Source organism: Prionailurus viverrinus, chromosome C1, assembly GCF_022837055.1.
Source record: "Prionailurus viverrinus isolate Anna chromosome C1, UM_Priviv_1.0, whole genome shotgun sequence".
Classification (NCBI taxonomy): Eukaryota; Metazoa; Chordata; class Mammalia; order Carnivora; family Felidae; genus Prionailurus; species Prionailurus viverrinus.
The window spans coordinates 68,972,007-68,991,711 of NC_062568.1; the positions used below are offsets into that span (position 1 = coordinate 68,972,007).

At 40.1% G+C, this 19,705-nt stretch overlaps 2 protein-coding genes across 6 annotated transcripts in view; one reads left to right on the forward strand and one right to left on the reverse strand.

Annotated features, from left to right (window-relative positions):
- PKP4 (plakophilin 4) overlaps positions 1 to 10,046 on the reverse strand; it is a 240,857-nt gene extending 230,811 nt beyond the window's left edge. The window contains exons 1-2 of one of the 4 annotated variants that reach the window (XM_047870212.1): positions 8,959 to 9,093; positions 6,212 to 6,286 (exon numbers count right to left, since the gene is read on the reverse strand). In XM_047870212.1, the coding sequence (XP_047726168.1) occupies positions 6,212 to 6,227 (16 nt within the window). In that variant the 5' untranslated portion in view covers positions 6,228 to 6,286; positions 8,959 to 9,093. Of the gene's footprint in view, positions 1 to 6,211; positions 6,287 to 8,764; positions 8,882 to 8,958; positions 9,094 to 9,904 lie in introns of those variants that run through there. The other 3 variants (XM_047870213.1, XM_047870214.1, XM_047870215.1) reach the window with 3 other exon arrangements.
- Positions 10,047 to 10,327: 281 nt separating this feature from the next.
- CCDC148 (coiled-coil domain containing 148) overlaps positions 10,328 to 19,705 on the forward strand; it is a 255,078-nt gene continuing 245,700 nt past the window's right edge. The window contains exons 1-2 of one of the 2 annotated variants that reach the window (XM_047871442.1): positions 10,328 to 10,412; positions 10,584 to 10,715. The gene's annotated coding sequence lies outside the window, so the exon portion shown is untranslated. The other variant, XM_047871444.1, reaches the window with a different exon arrangement.

Below are 19,705 nucleotides of genomic sequence, written 5' to 3' on the forward strand. Positions count from 1 at the left end.
TTCTAGCAGATGTCACAAGAGATTTTCAAAACATTCTTCTGTTTATTCATAACAACGGAAGGGGATATTTTCAATAATAGATAATGAGTCTGGACTTATAAAGGCACATAAATTGCATAAAGAATAAAGAAAAGCACAAAACACAATAAACCAAAGTACTGCTATATGAAAATGAAAATAAGAACTTACTTAAGGGTCGCCTAGGTGGCTCAGGGCATGATCTCACCATCCGTGAGTTCAAGCCCCGCATCGGGCTCTCTGCTGACAGCTTAGAGTCTGGAGCCTACTTCAGATTCTGTGTCTCCTTCTCTCTCTGCCCCTCCCCCACTAGCACTCTGTCTCTCTCTCTCACTCTCTCTCTCTCTCTCTCTCTTTCTCAAAAATAAAATAAAAACATAAAAATTTTTAAAAAAGTTAAAAAAAAAGAACTTACTTAAAATGGTAAGTCTTGAAGCATAAATTATGGTTTTTCATCAAGAATTCATTTTCATTGTGATTTTACACAAGGTATTTGGTAAAGTAGTCTAAGAAATATAACCAAATAATCAAGTTCGTGATTAAAACCTTTTCTGAAATCTCTACCTTACTATTGGTAACAGTGTACTTTTTCAGACGCAAGGTTTTTCCAAAGAAAGCCACAGACAGTGGTTAAGGCAGGCAGCTGTCTATCTAGATTCTGGTAATGTATCAACACATACCAAAAAAGTAGATTTAGCTAAAACCCAGTTAATACAAAGTCATCTTACAGCTCTTTAACACTTACAGAAAAATTTTGCATGTTTATTTATATACCAAAGTTTTCTAGGACTTTTTTTTTCCAGTTCATGTGTATTATCTTTCCCAACTGGATTGTAAAATTAATCACAAATTCCTTAAAGATGGAGACTCTCAATACTGAATCCAAGTAAAACTCCTGACAGAAACCATTATTTGGCCATGAGGCCTAGCACAGTCTGATACAGAGCAGGGGACTAATGAATGTTGCTTGAAAGGAGCTAAAATGAATCGTGTATCTTTTTAAATAAGAGGTATCCAAAACAAAACACATACATGGTAGGGCTCCAGTAAATATGAAGCACTAACTGTGTTCAGTCCCTTTGTTTGAACCCTTGGTAGTATTCAAGAATAAGAAGTTACTTCTAACTAGCTAGATCAGTCCTTCTTTCCTATTCAATACAGGGTACAGGTGTCAGAATATATGATGCGCTTCACTTCAAAGTGGTTATTACTGGTTTCCATTTTACATGAGTGCTTCTAATTCTTGTGAAGGTATGGAAACTGAAAAGCCTATTCAAGTGTTTACTTTGATCATGACACTGAAAATTAATATTGCATACATTAGTATACATACATAATTCTCCTTTTGAAAATAATGTACTGATTACATTAGCAAAAGAAAACAGTTGATCTCAATATTTTTAAACTACTGTTTATGGATGTATACATATGTAAGTTCTACAAGGATTTTTTTCCCCTTTGTAGGGGAGAGCAGGATCTAGAAGAAGCTCTCCTCAACAGAGTTTTTAACTGCTTTAAAAAACAAAAACAAAAAACACAATCCAAGAATATCATCCTGTTGGAATCCACCAGTTTCCGAACACTGTACATTGTCTGCATGCAAAGATTAGAGTTAAATGAAGGAGATCTATATTCTATAATGAGATATGAATTAGTGAGTTCCTACGAACATAAAGTATTTATGGAAAAGCAAGATGTTTTCAGAGGAACAACTCTCAGTTCGTGTCTTTGAGGACAAAACAAAATTAAAGCAAATGGTAAGTGGGTCTTTCTCATTTTAACAAGACTAGTCCCCTCAAATTACCACCTAAATCCCCCTTCTGTTTCTATCCAACTTCCGGAAAATTTAGTCTCAATTAGGGGTTAAGCCTCAAAAGTGCACAGGAAACTGGCTATTAACAAATGAATCCAAGAGGTTAGCCACTGACTCAGCCAACATTAGGTCAAATGTTTGTCTGGCTACAATGCTTATATTTTTATGAGCTGAACATTTCATGTATACAACTTCAACTTTCTCCCCTTATCCTAAAAAGTAAATTTTAATAAATACTTGAGAAGACAGTCCTCATTTCTGCTGAGGGAAAAATTAAACAGAATGACAACATGTAATTCTAAGCATGGTGAAATATAAGTACTAGGGCTCTAGAGAGCATCTAGTTCAACTCCTTCATTTTATACACGAGAAAACTAGAGCCCAGAGGTAAAGGACTTACTCATGGGACACACACCTATGTAGTAAGCCAGCCAGGTCTAGAACAAGAGACTCTTTATATCTCTTACACCACTGTCTCTTGGTTTATTACATTAAGTATCTTCCAAACTTCTAGTCTTTCATTGCTTTGGCAATTTCCTGTCAATTTCAAGTGCTCATTTCTGGACAGAAACATCAGTTTGAAAAGCTGATTTAAGGGGTGCCTGGGTGGTTCGGTTGGCTGAGCATCCAACTCTTGATTTCGGCTTAGGTCATGGTCCCAGGGTGGTGAGATCAAGCCCTGCATTGGGCTCTGTGCGGAGCATGGAGCCTGCTTGAGATTTTCTCTGTCTTCCTCTGCCCCTCTCCCTGGCTTGTGTGCTCTCTCTAAAATAATATATATATATATATATTTTTTTTTTTAAGTTAATTTACAAGCTGCATTTTAGGCCATAAATGCATATATGATTAACACTAACACTTTCTGAATAAAATCATGAAATTTGCAGCAACGTGGACAGAACTGGAAGGTATTACACTGAGTGAAATAAGTCAGAGAAGGACAGATATCATATGTTTTCACTCATATGTGGATCTTGAGAAACTTAACAGAAGCCCATGGGGGAAGGGAAGGGGAAAAAATAGTTACAGTAGAGAGAGGGAGTGAGGCAAACCACAAGAGACTCTAAAATACAGAGAGACAAATTGAGGGCGGATGGGGGCGAGGGGAAAATGGGTGATGGGCATTGAGGAGGGCACTTGCTGGGATGAGCACTGGGTGCTGTATGGAAGCCAATTTGGCAATAAATTATATTAAAAAACAAAACAAAACAAAACAAAAAAACACTAACACTTTCTTCATGTAAAGACCAGGAAAGACACTGTATAAAATGATACTAATTAGAATTACAAATGCAATAGTTATATACATAATTAAAAGATATTTTACATTTTGCAAGCGTTTCCACTCTGGCCCCTGAAATATAATACTACCAGTCTTTACCTTTCAAACACGTTTATTAAGGAATTATTCAACCAAACCTCCTACATGTGTTGGTTAGTGGTATTTTACATGCCTTTACATATTGCCTAACTAAAGAAGTTGTAACTCCCCTATTTTATTTTTTTTAATATTTTTAATGTTTGTTTATTTGTGAGAGATAAAGTGTGAGCGAGGAAGGGGCAGAGAGAGGGAGACACAGAATCCGAAGCAGACTCCAAGCTCTAAGCTGTCAGCACAGAGCTCAACAAGGAGCTCAAGCTCACGAACGCAAGCAAGATCACGACCTGAGCAAAAGTCAGACACTTAACCGACTGAGCAACCCAAGCACCCCAAGAAGTTATAACTTCCCTATTTTAAAAAGGCCCTTCTTTGATTTTGCTGGATTCTTTTCCTTATGAACAATCTCTTGCAAACTATCAAACTCATAATTTCTCTTTCGTAGTTTATATTTTCCCTGAAATATTTTATTTAGATTCATAATCGTATTTACTAAAAGAAAGCAAGTTAATAATTTGCCCAATATATAGTAGATGCTACAGAAAGTATCATTAAGTACAACAATGCAAGAATAAGGGTTTAAATGTATTAAGAACTGGCCCTGAGCTTTAAGGGCTTTGCATGCATTGATTCATTTATTCCTCACAACCATTTGAGGTGGATACTTATATCATTGTTTTACAAATGAGTAAAATGAGATCTATAGAATTTATATAATTTAGCACGTCACACACCTAGCAAATAGACAGAACTGAACTATGGCAGTCTGACTTCTAAGCAGACACCTCACTGCTTTACTGATACATTTTATGGATTCATCCAGTGTCAAGGTGAAAGTCCAAGGACCTTTTCCAACCTAAACTACCATGGTTAATCCTGGATGAGGGGTGGGTTGGGGGTAGACAGCCAAAGACCGTGAAAACATTATATACATTAATCTGTTCCTCTCACTTCCCAAAATGATCTTGTTACAAAAGAAAAAAAACAAAACAATTTAAGGTGCCCATGAAAGAGATTCAAAAGTCCCAAAAGAGAACTCCAACTCCTTTGTTGCTACGATTTGGGGAAGGAGAAAGAAGACTGATTACATAAACTAATGCTTAGGAAACTTTTCTTTAAAAAAAAAAAAAAGCAAAAGCATGGAGGGCTTTGGAAACCTTGAGCAAAGCAATGCAATCCAAACCCTTCATTTTTACTTGATGTTTATTTATTTTTGAGAGAAAGAGCGCGTGAGAGAGTACACTAGCAGGGTAGGGGCAGAGAGAATCCCAAGCAGGTTCTCTGCACTGTCAGCACAGAGCCCAACGTGGGGCTTGAACCCATGGACTGTGAGACCACGGCCTAAGCTGAAATAAGAGACACTTAACTCACTGAGCTACCCAGCCACCCCAAACCCTGCATTTTTATTTGTATTTATTTTTAATGTTTTTATTTATTTTTGAGAGAGAGAGAGAGAGAGAGACAGAGTACAAGTGGGGGAGGGGCAGAGACAGAGGGAGACACAGAATCCAAAGCAGGCTCCAGGCTCAGCTGTCAGCACAGAGTCTGAAGCAGGGGGTGGGATTTGAACTCAGGAACCCCGAGACCATGATCTGAGCTGAAGTCAGATGCTTAACTAAGCCACCCAAGTGCCCCCAAAACCTTGCATTTTTAAAAGGAGGAAGCTATAACCCAAATGTTAAATGGTTTATTAGGGCCATAAGGTTTAGTGGTAGATATCCTAATTTCTGGAGTAGGGTGCTTTTCACCTCCCCGTCTGCAAAATTGAGAGAGCTTACAAAGGACCAGAATTTCAGACACTACTTCCCACTGTTTTAAAAGCCTATGTGTAAGTCAGCTGTGGCATCTATGAAAAACTGTATTCCAAGTTCCAGGCCAGGCCTCCAAAGCCTACAGAGTACTCTGATGACCCCTCTTCAACGACACATTTTACCTTTTATATATAATGCCATTTTGATGACAAACCCGCATCCACTCTAAATTCAACTTGGAACACTAAGCATCAGCTTCAATATTAAATGGTTCCTGAAAAGAGGCTCTCTCTGCCTCTCCAAGCAGACAGATGCATTGGGTGGTAGCGTTTGACGTCGGGGAAAGGGGGCAGGGGAGGGGATCCAGATTAAGGAAGAACAGAATAAACTTCTCTGGATATTTACAACTCACTAAATTTATATTTAACATAGACAATAATGATAGAAGCAAACATGCCTTGGCAGTTGAAGAGGGTTATTGGTTCACTTACCCCCTCCCTACTCACCCTTTGTTTGTTGAGTTCTGGACTTAATGAGGGCTATATGATATTATATCTACCTAGAGGGACTGGCATCTACTGAATCAGCAGGCATTATACAGTTCATGAAAAATGTTTCATAATGACATGACTTAAAATAATGCAGACACTTCCATATTTTAATTTATATATTTTATAGTATTAAAACTTTACAATCCAATCTCTAATGGCATTTTATCATCTGCAGTGAATCATTATGTATTAGTCACAATAAACTATAATATCAAGACTATGAATAATCAAATGATCAGCAATGTAGCTAACATTTATTAGTATACCAAGTAACAGTAAATCTAAATTATAAAAAGAAAATACTTAGACCAGTGACAAATGGAATGTCTGCAGTATTCTAAGTTTCACTGAAAAGCACCATCATGTAATATCCCCAATTAGTTACGGTAACAAAGCCCCCAAAAGATGAAGATAATTCTACTGATTTATTAAAGTGATAATGTGAACAACATATGAATGTTGTGCAACTTCTCAACTGAAACCAGCAAGCACATGAATTGTTGCTCTTTGTCACTTAGGCCCTCACCTCCTTATCCTAAAAGGAGCCTGTTATTTCTTACAGCTCGGCATCAAATTGATCTGCTGATTGAGATCATCATTTACTGGCAGTTTATGAAGTCTCACATTCAGGTATCTTAAAGTTTTACTTCCTCTCTCTCTGCAGCTCTTTGTAGTTACAGTTTGGGCATGAAATAGTTACCTAATTCTCTAAACATGATCAGTCCACTGGTGTCCTGTATCAGATTCTTCTTCCCCCTTCAGCGCAGGAAAGGCACTACAAAACCATTTAAGACATTGAAGAAGTAATTATCTCCCAGTACAATGAAGGCATGAAGGCAGCTTTCCAAAGTGACATACAATTCCATGAATGTTTATGCCCCAGAATAACCCTAGAATAATCCCTACTTTATCTTCCAGTTAATAATGCATGTATGACTTCATTATTATAATTCTATTTTAAAATTAGGCAAATTAGAGATTTACCCCTTGATTGAAATGGCGGGGGGGAACCCCACCAGATTATAGAGCATTCTCAAAATACTTTAAAATTTCAAAGCAGTCAGGTGAGAGACTGGACTTCCCAAATGATTGGTGATGGGACAATTCTCTATTTAAATCAATCCTTGGCCAACAAGAAGAATTCAATTTTAAAATTGGCAATAACTGTTTTTTTTAATTAAGTGAATTTAAAAGTTTTAAATTAAATTTACTTTCCCAATTTGTATAGAAATAAGAAATTGCAATTCTGACTTAATATAGACTTAATTCAATTACTCAAGGTCATACAATCGCTAAAGTTTTTATTAAACTGAGTTAGGGAGTAGTTTCTTTAAGTCAAAGTATATCAGAACTACTCACTGAAACAGATTGATTTATTCAGCCTGTAAATGCAGCAGTAACATTTTTTTTCCCCTGGATGAACGCCAGCTGCTCCTACTTTCTGCTTACCTTCTCTTATGCTTCCCATCACTACCCTGCTCCCCTACCTCCCTTCAAAACCAGTATAGGTTAAGAATTAAGAAAACTGGACACTTAATTCCACAATTTAGAATCTTCAGTATAACATCTAATATGTAAAATGCAGTACCTTCTACTTATATAATAGCGGGGGTTGGTAAGGGAATATACTATCATCAAAACACAATTTATGTTATTTTTGATTGTGAATGATTACTAGTTTTAGAGCTACTTCTCTTCAAGTATCTGTAACAACTAAAATCTATTTCCAACTGAAAGCATACCTTTACCTGAAGCAGGTAAAACTATTTGCACAGCCAATCACGTATATACATTATATACTTGAATGAGTTATTTCAATTTCTAAGGTAGCAGAGAAACTGAATGTACTTTTACTTTCTAATCTTCACATCAAGTCAAATAAGCATGTGTTAAACTCTGCTGTAATATGATATTGTTACATAACAAATTTCCTGTTAGCATCCATAAACACCTCCCAATATCCTACACAGTGTTACTAACTCCAATTTAGAGTTAAATCTATAAATGAGAAGGTCTACGGATTAGGGACCTACCTAAAAAACAATGTAGCAGTTAAAACACACAACCTTTCCCAGTGCAAAGTTTTTTCATTTTTTTCTATTTTTCCTTTCTGTTGAGTCCTTAACTAAAAGGTACTCATCTTATACTTTTCAGTGCACTTGATTCACACAAAGTAGGTGTTGGAAGACAGCTAGACAATCAACTTACTATTTTCCTGAATCTGATACAAAAAGAACGAAGTGTGGAGAGGCTTGTAGTAAACTCAACCTCCAAAGCAAACTGTGTCAAATAAAGGCATACATAGTATGCTTTTCAACATCCAGAAACCTTATTTTGGACATCGGTTGTTCTCATTGTAATGTTGCCATTTCCATAACTATTTCACAGGTACCAGAAAAGATGTTACTTCCATTGCAACACACTGCATTCAAAAAGCAAAGCGGTCTTCTACTTTCCCTTTTAAAATGTAATAATCTAAGCCCAATTCTAGAAACACACCGTCTGTCGAAAATGTGCTTTTCTGCATTACAGAAAATAAAATTTGACGAAAAACTATATTAATTATTATTGATTTTATACATAATCACCATTAGTTAAAAGTTGGAGGGCTGCATTTATTTTTTCAAACTCAGTAACAAAAAGAACTGAGACCTCAACTAATAAATTACATCTTGAAATATACATGATTGTGTTGTCCCCAGTTACTTCCAATGGTAACTGACACGCCCCGAATTTAACTGTACCAGACAGTTCTATCTGTCCCATCGCTGACCAAACACTGCTTCTCTGTTTCTATTCATTATGTATTATAAGAGGTCTAAACACAACCCAGCATGACGAGAAAAAAATTGCAATTCTTGTGACAGCAAAGTGATGCATTCAAGTTCTCTCTTGCGGTACATCCCTATCCATGAGCATTAACAGACATTTTTGATAGTGCTAAAATGCGTTGGCTGCAAGCTCATTACTCTAAGAACCTTGGGCACCTTTCCTGCAGGTTTTCAGAAAACCCTCGTAAAAAACAGGCACTATTCAAATCTTGCAAACCAAACTTGCCAAGAACCTTGTGCAATGATCAATAACCTTGGCTACACCGCCATCCACCCCAAATTCACGATCCTGGAGACCAATGCAGCAAAAACCCAGGCTAAATGCTAGCTGAAGCCCAACAGAACTGCCGCGCTTCCCCTCTGCCGCCCTCTCTGCCGCATGGAGAGAGGCAAGGGGAAGAGAGGAGTGGAGCTAGGCTCACCAGCTCCGAAGATGCTCCGGTGACCTCTGGCTGAGCGGCGAAAGCTGGGCCAGGAAGGCGCTAGTGCAGCCGCGGCGGGCCGAGTGGACTATGCCCCTGGTGCATTCCTCGCATTCCTGCACAATCTGTCGCCAGCCGAGGAGCCCGCGGCGCGCGTCCCCCCCCCCCCGCCCCCCGGATACACACACACACACCTGCCTATTGCTGCGCCCCGAGCGGCCACGGCCGCCGCGGCGCCTGCACTGCCCGCGCTCTCAGTTTGTCGCACTCAGCCAACACGCAGCCAAATTCCGGCCCCGTCGCTCATCCCCTCGTTTCCCGGGTAGGGGAAAGAGGACCAGGCAGCCCCAGCGGTGGGCAGGGACTCCAGAACGGCCCGGGGTTGGGGGGGGGGGGGGGGGGTACCGCAGCTCCGCTTTAACTCCAGGCAGGGTGAGGTGGAAGCGGCGGCGCAGGAGGGCAGCGGAGGAAGCTCTAGGCTGGGGAACCAGGAGGGGTGGAGCGTGAGGATACGCCGCGAAGAGCGAGGGGCGCGCTGGACGCAGGGGGGTGGGCAGGACCCGCAGGAGCGCGGGACTCGCGGGGCAAACGCGAGACTGTGCGGGCAACAGGGGCGTGGGAGGAAGGGGAGGGGGCCAGGACGCAGGACCTGGGGCTGGAGGGACGGACAGACCGCCCCGAGGGCTTGGGGAAGGCGGGCGCCCCAGGGTGTCGGGGGCGCGGGGCGGCGTGCCAGGCGGGCAAGAGCGGGTGAGCCTCGAGGCAGACGTCCGGGAGGGCTCGGCGAGGCGCTCAAGTTCGGGGCTGGGGGATCTGGATCCGAGCAAGCCAACGCGGGGAGGGTCGTGCGCGGCGCGCAGGGGAGACCGGAGGAGAGTAATAGCCGGGAAAAGCAAATGGAGGGTGAAACTTGTGCGCCTGCCGGGGGGAGGGGAGCAGGCAGGCGAGTGCGGGCAGGAACACGAGGCGGGGCAGGAAAGCCGAGGCGGCCGCGAGGCGGTGGGGACGGAGTAACGGGAGGGAGGCGCCCGTCCCCCACGCGTCCCTCACAGGCAGGTCCCGGCTCCGGCGCGAGGGGGCGAGGGCCGGGGGCCTCGGGGGCAGGAGTCTTCGCGCCCTCCCGCGAGCCCGCACACTTACTTTCCAGGTTAGGCAGCGCCCGTCGTCGCTCGGGGGATCAGGGACATCTGCGCCGAGGGGTCGTCGCTGCGGCACCCGAAAAAATTAAAAAAGTGCGGCGGCCAAGCGGCTGCCCGCCCCTCCCTCCCCCACCCGCCCCCTCCCCCGAAGCTGCTCTCCCACCACCCCGGGCGGCGGCGGTGGCCAACTTGTCCCTCTACCCAGTGCCCATGGTGCCGCCTCCGCGGCCGGCGTCGACACGGACTCAGCCCCGGAGCCCCCTCTACTGCCCAGAGGCCGCCGCCGCCGCCCGCCCAGCCGCCAGCCCGCCTGCCCAGCCAGCCCCGGGCTCCCGGGAACGTCAGCACGCCGCCGTCTCCGGACCTGCTCCCCGCCAACGCCATTGGTCGGAAGGAGAAGGCTGGCCCTCCCTATTGGCCCGGCCCTCATATTGAACGGGCCAATGCGAACTGCGGTTTCAGGTCGCCATAGAGACCGATGCTGTTAAGAGCGAGAGGGCCTGAAGAAGGTGGGGAGTGAGGCTGGAGGTGTCTCAGGCTTGGGGAGCGGGAGGGGGTGTAGGGAAGAAATACGGGGAGATTCCCGCGTGCTGGCTCTGACACCTGAGGCAGCTTGCGCCTTGGCTTCCTGTCAACCCCAGCTGTGCATGACAGGGTTTGTGCCTCATGTCACCTCAAAGGCGGGAACAGCTGAGCCCTTATACGAATCCATGAGAACCTAGGAGTGGGCATTTCACTTTTCCTGCGTCGGGGGAACTCCCTGAGGCCTTGACCTCTGACCTTTGACCTGTGTGCAGCTTCTGCTACTCCAGGTGAGTTTGCTCCCTATCCCTTAATTCGCTGCTTCTTCCTGACGTCACTGATCCACCTGAATTCTACGTGTTTTTCTGAACCACTCCCCTTTCCCTGGGGCGGATCTTGCCTCAAAATTCTGGGTTTAAAAACTTAATGCCTAACCTAAAGGAGACTCAAAGATTTCCTTTGCATGATATTTTAGCAAGGAACTGGCTGACGTATAATATGTTGGATGTCATCGAGTCGTCACTTAAATGTGTTCCCTGCTTTTCCAAGCAAGCCTCTAATCCCTCCATTGAAGGGTATTTATTAAAGACCCACCTGTGTGTACATTCCACACTGTGAGCGTGGCAGGTGCATGCTCTTTCCCCTCAGTTTACCCAGTGGGGAAAAACAGGTGATAAAGTCAGTTCTTCATGCGTTCCGATGATCTCAGAGAGTAAAGGAAATAGATTGCAGTTGATTGAAGTTTTCTGGGTATTTTCCAGCTTACCTCTAAATTTTATGAAGAAATGAACTCAGTTATGGAATCAGTACACAGAAAAATCTTGAGCTTTAATAACAGGTTCTATGCTTTCATTTGGTCACTTTGTGCTAGCTTGTCAATACTGATTGCTTTTTGTAAATAACTTTCATAGTTAAATGCTGGCTATTCAAGTGGGTCTTCATGAAGACATTAGACTGTTAAGCATTATACTGCTCTATCACATAGCCACTGATATTCTTAGGTTCCTTCTTTTGGTGATTTTGCCATGTTAGTAAGATGTAAGAATATAATGTTTATGTTACTGCCTCTTAGTTGGGGACCGTATTTTGTGAAAAAGCAGTTAGGATTTTGGAAATTACAAATATTTGTTGAGAGAAAGAGATTAATGTGTGTGCAAGGTACATATATCTAACTACTGTGCTGAATTTTAAGTTGAATAATATGCTTTGGTATTAGTTTTTATCTTGCTATAGTTGAAAATTGCAAAAATAGATAAGACTTGTTAATATGGTATCTTGATTGGAAAAACACCTCTTACAATTTGTAGTAAAATGTAAACTTAGTTGATAATCTTATGCAGGGTTGAAGTGCAGAATAGAACAGTTGAACATGTGAGTGTTCCCCCCAAATATTTCCAGAATTGGGAAAGAATCAGCAGGGACCATAGAGCCTTGCCATCCTGGAAGTTTGCTCATCATGCCTTTCATTTCTGGCTTTTGTGTGTGTGTGTTTGGAAAATGAAAAAAGTAAAATGCAAATTCTTATAAGACTCATTTTTATTTATTAAAATTTTTTAAATGTTTGTTTATTTCTGAGAGAGAGAGACAGAGCATGAGCAGGTGACAGGCAGAGAGGGAGACACAGAATCCAAAGCAGGCTCTGGGCTCTGAGCTGTCAGCACAGAGCCTGATGCTCGGCCTGAACCCACGAACCATGAAATCATAACCTGAGCCGAAGTCGGACGCTTAATGGACTGAGCCACTCAGGTGCCCCCAAGACTCGTTTTTAATGTACTAAGATGATGCCAAAGATTTGGTTTAAAAACATTTTTTAATAATAGTGAATGAAAAAAACATGGGAAAAATAACATTAATATTTCCTTTTTTCTTGCCTTAGGATAGCATAGAAAGAAGACAACAAGAATTAATTTTTTTACTCCAATAATCTTTTCTTTTTGTATTTTTCTCAGATCACAAGTGTGATGAGTATTTTGATATTGTGTATTCCATGTTTGTAATGATTAAAATCTTACTAAAATCTACCATGAACAAGGTCCCCTATAATGTTGTCATTATCATTATTATTAATTATTGTTATTATTATTATTATTATTATTATTTGGTAATTCTTATACTCAGTTGAAAGTACTACCATGCATTGCTGGACAAGTTTACAAAATCACTGTGTTCCACTAAGAGTTCTAGGCTCTCCAGACTTGGCTGGGTCTTCACTGATTCTCTAAACTCCTTTCCTCAATGAGGAGGGTGATTATCCAGGGTACTTCTCTCAAACCTGTCCTATTTCTGCTTTCCTCAAGCCCCCCCACTGTACTTTGTCTTCTTCCAGTTCTTTAAGTGATCTTGCCCATATTTGGCTGAGACATCCATCATGGAGTTCCTCTATTTTAACCTTCCTAACACTCAGTCTCCGTTTTTACACTTGATCACTTCAGTCCTGCTGAGAAGAGGTGCCCCTCTTCTGTGCTAAACCCATACTCTATTTCTGCTTCTGAAAATGGACCATATTCTCTCCCCAGGATTTTGCTCCATTGATTGTAAATTTCTCTCTTACATCGTATGTTATGTTCTCTCCTCCAAAAGTTTTCCTTACATGTTATGCATATCTGACACTTTGTGAAACCACCTTCTTTCAAACCTACCACCCTTTCCTCGCCTTCTTTTCACCAAAAAACAGTCTGAAGGAAATTTATTAAGACTTTTCTTTTTTAACCTCCGGTATGCTGGTCCTTGAATACAACTAAAAAGATTCTGAAGATTGTGCGTTTTCTCCTCAAAATCATCACCCATTTTGCCAGTAAAGTTCTCTCCTACAAAAAGGGCCTTTTACTTGCTAATTGCAGTGCCTTACTTCCAGATTTCCAGTGGAGGGTGGAGACCATTGTCTCCCACTCTGAGGTTCCATATAAATGCAAATGAACAACTTGAGAAGAGGAAGCATTTAACCTGCTAGCCACACCACTTTGGCGGGTCTAACTGCTGGGAAGTAGAGGTGGGAAGCTGGGGGTTGGCGGGGGGGGGGGGGGGCGGGCTGGGCTCTGCTCATGCTGATGCTGGGACCTAAGGCAAAGTTCAAAAGACTAAAAAGGTTTGGTGAGCACCACCTTCAAGAACAAAGTAAACAGAAATCAAAGGGAATTTTCACTTACCATCTCAGAAAGAAGTCAACGAGAACCATCATGATTATGAAAACTTTGTACCTTTCTGATGTTTATTTTCATATTAGCTCACCATGATTAATATTCCTGAAAAATCATAGCAGAGGCAGCAAAGAAACGGGAAGAGCAGAAACACTTTCTTATTTCCTTATTTCCTTTCTTATTCTTGGATGCCTACGGAGAAGGTGAGAGCAGTAAATATAAGAATTCCAAAAAACACACTAATTGATAGTTGCTTTTTCTGTTTGTTTTTAAAAGGAATGTTAAAACAGAGGCAGGTGGCAAATGAGGGAAAGAGAGCAGTGGAATAAACTGGTCCTGCAAATGGCTGCTAAAAATAATAGTTCTGCTCAGGATTGACTGACTGTATGTCACCTCCAGACCATTCTCTGAATATGCAAATCCTCCCCCTTAGAGGCCCAATCCAATACCTCTAAAGCCTTTTCTGAAAATTTCCTCACCTTACCCACCTCTGGAGAGGATGATTTCTGCCTTAGTATTTTATAGTGGCACTTAATACACTCTACCCCATGGTGTAGTTATTTGTGTGAGCCTTCTCGCATAGAAGATAGGATACAGTAAGAGTGATGACTGTAACTTCCATAGTGCTTTGGACTACTAAAGTGTCCCTCACACTAAGAAAAGCCACCATTCATTAATCCTTTTTTAGTCCTTGAAAGAATTTGACTTCTAACAATGAAAATGTAGGATCAGTAATGTTGGGAGGTACTTAGAAAAAGATGGGACTGGAAGTTCAGTGTAGAAAAGTGAGATAATGTATGGCAGAGCAGCATAGAGGTTTCTGTCATGTAGCCACCCAAGAGAGAAAAGCCTTAGATCTTATCTCTGTGAGGACCTATCTCTACCCCTCGGTGAGGTGGGGTTGGGGGGGCAGTGTGAGAAGAACTGGCTGTACATGCTTTGGCATGAAGTTATCCTATTCAGAGTTAAGGCCAAAAAATTTGGTGTATTGGGAAAAACAGTTGAAACTCAGCTTTGTCAAGCAGATTAAATAAGGGCTACCTACATTTTTTTTTTCATCTGAAACATCCAGGTTGCTCCGATTCTTTTGTTGTTGTTGTTGTTGTTGTTGTTGTTGTTTGAACACAGTGGAATCATGAGAATTTAATAACTTTATAAAATAAGAAAGGGATCAAACATCTGGTAAATGTAATAGACATGTTACTAAGTACCTATATCCACAGCCCTTGAAGTATGCAGCCCTGCAAGCCTCATGACCTAGTAGCTGGCCATGGTTCAGCCCGGTGGAGACCTGATTCAAATGTGACCAGTTTATTACAGACCATTGACCATACCCTATAATAGTGCCAATCAGATTCTTCTCTTAGAAATTTGAAATTAAGAGAACAAATACAGAGAGAACTGCTGTGTTGGCCCTTGTGTTTTCTGGGATCCTATTCTCCTCACAAGGCTAGAACACACTTCATTTTTTAGTACTCCATGAGCTTTCTGTTTCTTAGAGTCACCCCTCACAAATTCTTTCCCTGGTTTGCCTTTAGTGAGTCTGTCTCTTACAATAAAAAGGTTTTGTGACAATATTATGCAAATATTTGACAACAGAACATATATTATGACCATCTTGTTGGACTATGAAGAGCAACAAATAAAAAATGAATGACCCAAGTATTTCCTAAGTTGGGTAAAAGAGCTTTGTTTAGTGTGATGTCTATTCCTCCCCACTCCCCAAGCTCAAAGCCTTATATTCCTCAACACTTAGTTCTCCTCCTGTGAAACTGGGAGCAAGAGAAGAACTTCAAGAATATGAGCAATGTGATTGCTTTTTCAAGGTAGAATCATTTACCATGCCACTGGTAGAGGAAGAAAATAATAGAATTTATATATATTTTATACATGTACAATAATTTTTTTAGAAACCAGGCTAAAAAATAAAAATAAGGTAGGAAAATTTACCAGAGATATCAGTGGCACCACAGCTCAGGGGAAACAGATTCCAAAGTCTAATTTCCAGCAAATAATTAAAAAAAAAAATTCTCAGAAGGAAAACCAAGCTTGATCCAATATTACTGTAATATTTTAGCTAAAGTATCCAATTTTCAACAAAAATATTTGAGACATGCAAAAAGAAAGAAAGAAAGAAAGAAAGAAAGAAAGAAAGAAAGAAAGAAAACAGGAAAGCATAATCCAAATTTAGAAAAATAGGTAGCCAATATTCATGCTGTGTGGTTCCACTTGTTGGATTTAGTAGGCAACTAATCCAAAACAGCTACTATAAATACATTTGAAAACTTAAAGGAAAAATAACCCAACAAATAGGGACTCTCAATAAAGAAAAACTATAGAAAAGGAATGGAGGGGTGTGTGAGTGGTGCAGTGGGTTAAGCGTCCGACTTTGACCTCACTGCTCATGAGTTTGAGCCCTGCTTGGGGCTGACAGCTTGGAGCCTGGGGCCTGCTTCAGATTCTGTGTCTCCCTCTCTCTCTGCCCCTCCTCCACTCATGCTGTCTCTCTCTCTCACAAATAAACATTAAAAAAATGAATAAACATTAAAAATTAAAAATAAAAAAAATAAAGGAATGGAAACTACCCAATCTGAGGAATAGAAAGGAAAAAAAGTTTGAAGAAAAATGAATAGTGCCTCAGAAACTTATGAGACAACTAGGAGTACAAGAAAGAAAGGATAGGGGACCCTGGGGGACTTGGTTAGTTAAGCACCCTACTCTTGATCTTGGTTCAGATCATGATCTCATGGTTCATGGGATCCAGCCCTGCATCAGTCTCTGCACTGACAGTGCTGAGCCTGCTTGGTATTTTCTCTCTCCCTTACTCTCTGCCCCTCTCCCACTTGCTTGCATATGCACACTCTCTGTCTCTCTCCAAATAAATACATAAATCTTAAGAAAGAAAGAAATAACGGAGTGATAGAAGGATATATAAAAATATTTGAAGAAGCAGCAACCTAAAATTACCCACATTTTATAAAAAACTTAATCTATGGATCCAACCCTCAATAGAATAAACATAAGAGGAATCAAAACTAGATATATCATCATCAGATTGCTGAAAGACAAAGACAAGAAAATTTTGAAGCAACAAGATCATTATGTAACAATGAAGTAACAATTTATTATGTACAAGGAGAAACCCACAGTAAAATTAACAGCTGACTCCTCATCAGAAACAAAAGAAGCCAGAGAACAATGGAAGAATAGATTCAAAGTGCTGAAAGAAAAACCTATCTGTCAAGAATTCTAGATCAAGCAAAAACAGTCTGTCAAAAATTTGGTGATCATAAATGGATGATCATAGATGGATAAATAGATCATAGATGGAAAAATGGATCATAAATGGATCTATGTTGGAAGTATACTAATTACTAATGGTACCCATATAGCTTTGAGTGAAGCCTAAAGCAGAAGTCTGTCAGACAGATAGATGCAGGGCACTTGGCAAGTCAACAATTTCCATTTGTAAAGTAGCTCTTGACTCAGTGCCAACCCCAGGACATCAAATGATCACCACAACAAAATGTTGTATGAAGTACTGGATTTGAAGTTATTTTCCCTAAATTTTGTGAAAATATGACTTCGTTATTTTCTTAACTCCAGAGCTCTGTCTCTGTCAGAAAGGTGGCAAGAAGCCGATTAGAACAGTAGAGGAGAGGACATAAATCATACACAAGCGCTTTCCTTATATCCTATTCTCCTACCGTGGCACCTGGCCCTTCCCATTCCTGTGTCCCTGTTTCTTTACATACCAGGTCAGCTAACTCTCATCACTGGGTTTCCCCACAGCTGGTTACAACTTCTGTGCATCTCTGGGGTTGGACTAGGGGGATAAATCAATAGCATCTGCTTGTTATTATCTTATCAGAAACCACAAGTCAAGAATGGCTATATTTTTAAAAATAAGAAAAAATGATGAAAATAGATGAAGTTAAGGCAACTGACAAGATACAACACCCATTCATGATAAAAATGTCCAACGAACTAGCAATAGAAGGGCACTTCCTTGATGTGATAGAGTGCATCTATGAAAAACCTGCAGCTATCATCACATTTGTGACAAAAGACTGAATGTTTTCTCTTAAGAATGAGAATGAAATGATATCTACTCATATCTTTTTTTATTCAACACTGTTCTGGAGGTTTTAGCCATTGTAACAAGGAAAGAAAAATAAAGTCGTAAATTGGAAAGGGAAATTTAAAGCTGTCTTTACTTACAAATGATGTGACCCTATACATAGAAAATTCTGAAAAATATACAACAAAAGTAATACTAGAAGTAGTAAATGAATTTAACAAAGTCACAAGATACAAGATAAGTACATAAAAATCACTTATATTTTTATAAAATAGGAATTAGCAATTTGAAAACAACTTGAGAAAACAGTTCCATTCATAACACAGAAAAGAACACGATACTTAGGAATACATTTTTACAAAGTATAAGAACTCTGACCTATCGATTCAATGTGATCCCTACCAAAATCCCAGCAAATACTTTATGTAGAAATTGATAAGCCAGTCTTAAAATGTATATACATAGGAACAAGAATACCAAAAACAGCAACAGAATAGGAAGAATTAAAATATCCAATTTCAAGATTTACTATAAAGTTGCAATAGTAGAATATAGTATTGGCATAATAATAGCCATGTAGATCAATGAAATAGAATTGAAGGTACAGAAGTAAGACCTTACATTTACGATCAATTGGTGTCCAGCAAAAATGCCAAGGTAGTTCAATGGGGACTGGGGTGTCTCTTCAAGAAATGCTGCTGGGATGGGGCACCTGGATGACTCAGTCAGTTAAGCACTGGGACTCTTGACTTCGTCTCAGGTCATGATCTCCCAGTTCGTGAGTTCGAGCGCCATATCGAACTCTGCACTGACAGTGCAGATCCTGCTTGGGATTCTCCGTCTCTACCTGTCTCTCTGCCCCTCCCCTGCTCATGCTCTCTTTTTCTCTTTCAAAATAAATAAATAAACCTAAAAAGTGCTACTGGAATAATTGGACATCCATGTGCAAAATAATGAACTTATACTCTTAGGCCATACAGAAAAATTAACTCTATATACATCATAGACCTAAGAACTAAAATAGTAAGACTTCTGTAAGAACTATTAATTATGTAAGAACTAAAATTATAAGACTTCTGAAAGAAACATAGTACAGTATTTTTGTGACTTTGCTTTAGGCACAGATTGCTTGGATATGATACAACATCATGATCCATAAAAGAAAAAATAGATAAATTGAACTTAATAGAAATAAAGGTTTTTTTAAACAAAATTTTGGTTTTTCAAAACAACAAGAAAATGAGAAGATATGCCATAAACTGGGAAAGAATACTTTCTTTTTTCTTTTCTGTTTTTCTTATAAGTTTGTCTTTTTAGTAATCTCTATACCCAATGTAGGGTTCAAATTTTCAATCCCAAGAACAAGAGTTGCATGCCTTTTGACTGAGCCAGCAAAGCATCCCGGGAAAGAATATTTTCTAATTATCATCTGATAAAGGTCTTATATCTAGAATTTATGTAGAACTTCTAAACATCAAAACTAAGACAGCAAGGAACTCAATTTAAAAATGTGCAAAATATTTGGATAGACATTTCACCATAAAGTTATATAAATCATCACATGAAAAGATACTCAACATGATTAATCATAAAGGAAATGGACATTAAAACCACAACACAACTGTACAACCACTAGAATGGGTATAAGACAAAAGATTAATAACACCAACCTATTAATAATACCGAGTGATGACAAGGATGTGGAAAACTGGAGCTATCATAAATTATGGGTTAGTATACCCAACTTTGGAAAACCATTTGACAGTTTCTTTCAAATATAAATATAAACTTACCATATGACTCAGCAATTCTACTTCTAGATTTCTACTCAAGAAGTAAAACATGTGTCCACACAAAGGTGTTTACATCAATAATATCAGCATTTTTCATAGTAGGAAAATACTGGAAATAAAATGTCAATCAACAATGATTAAATAAAATGTGGTACAATAGAATGCTATTCAACAATAAAAATAACTGTGGATACATGCTACAACATGGATAAACCTACAGTATATTATGCCAAGAGGAAAAATCCACAAGAAGCCACATGTTTGATGAT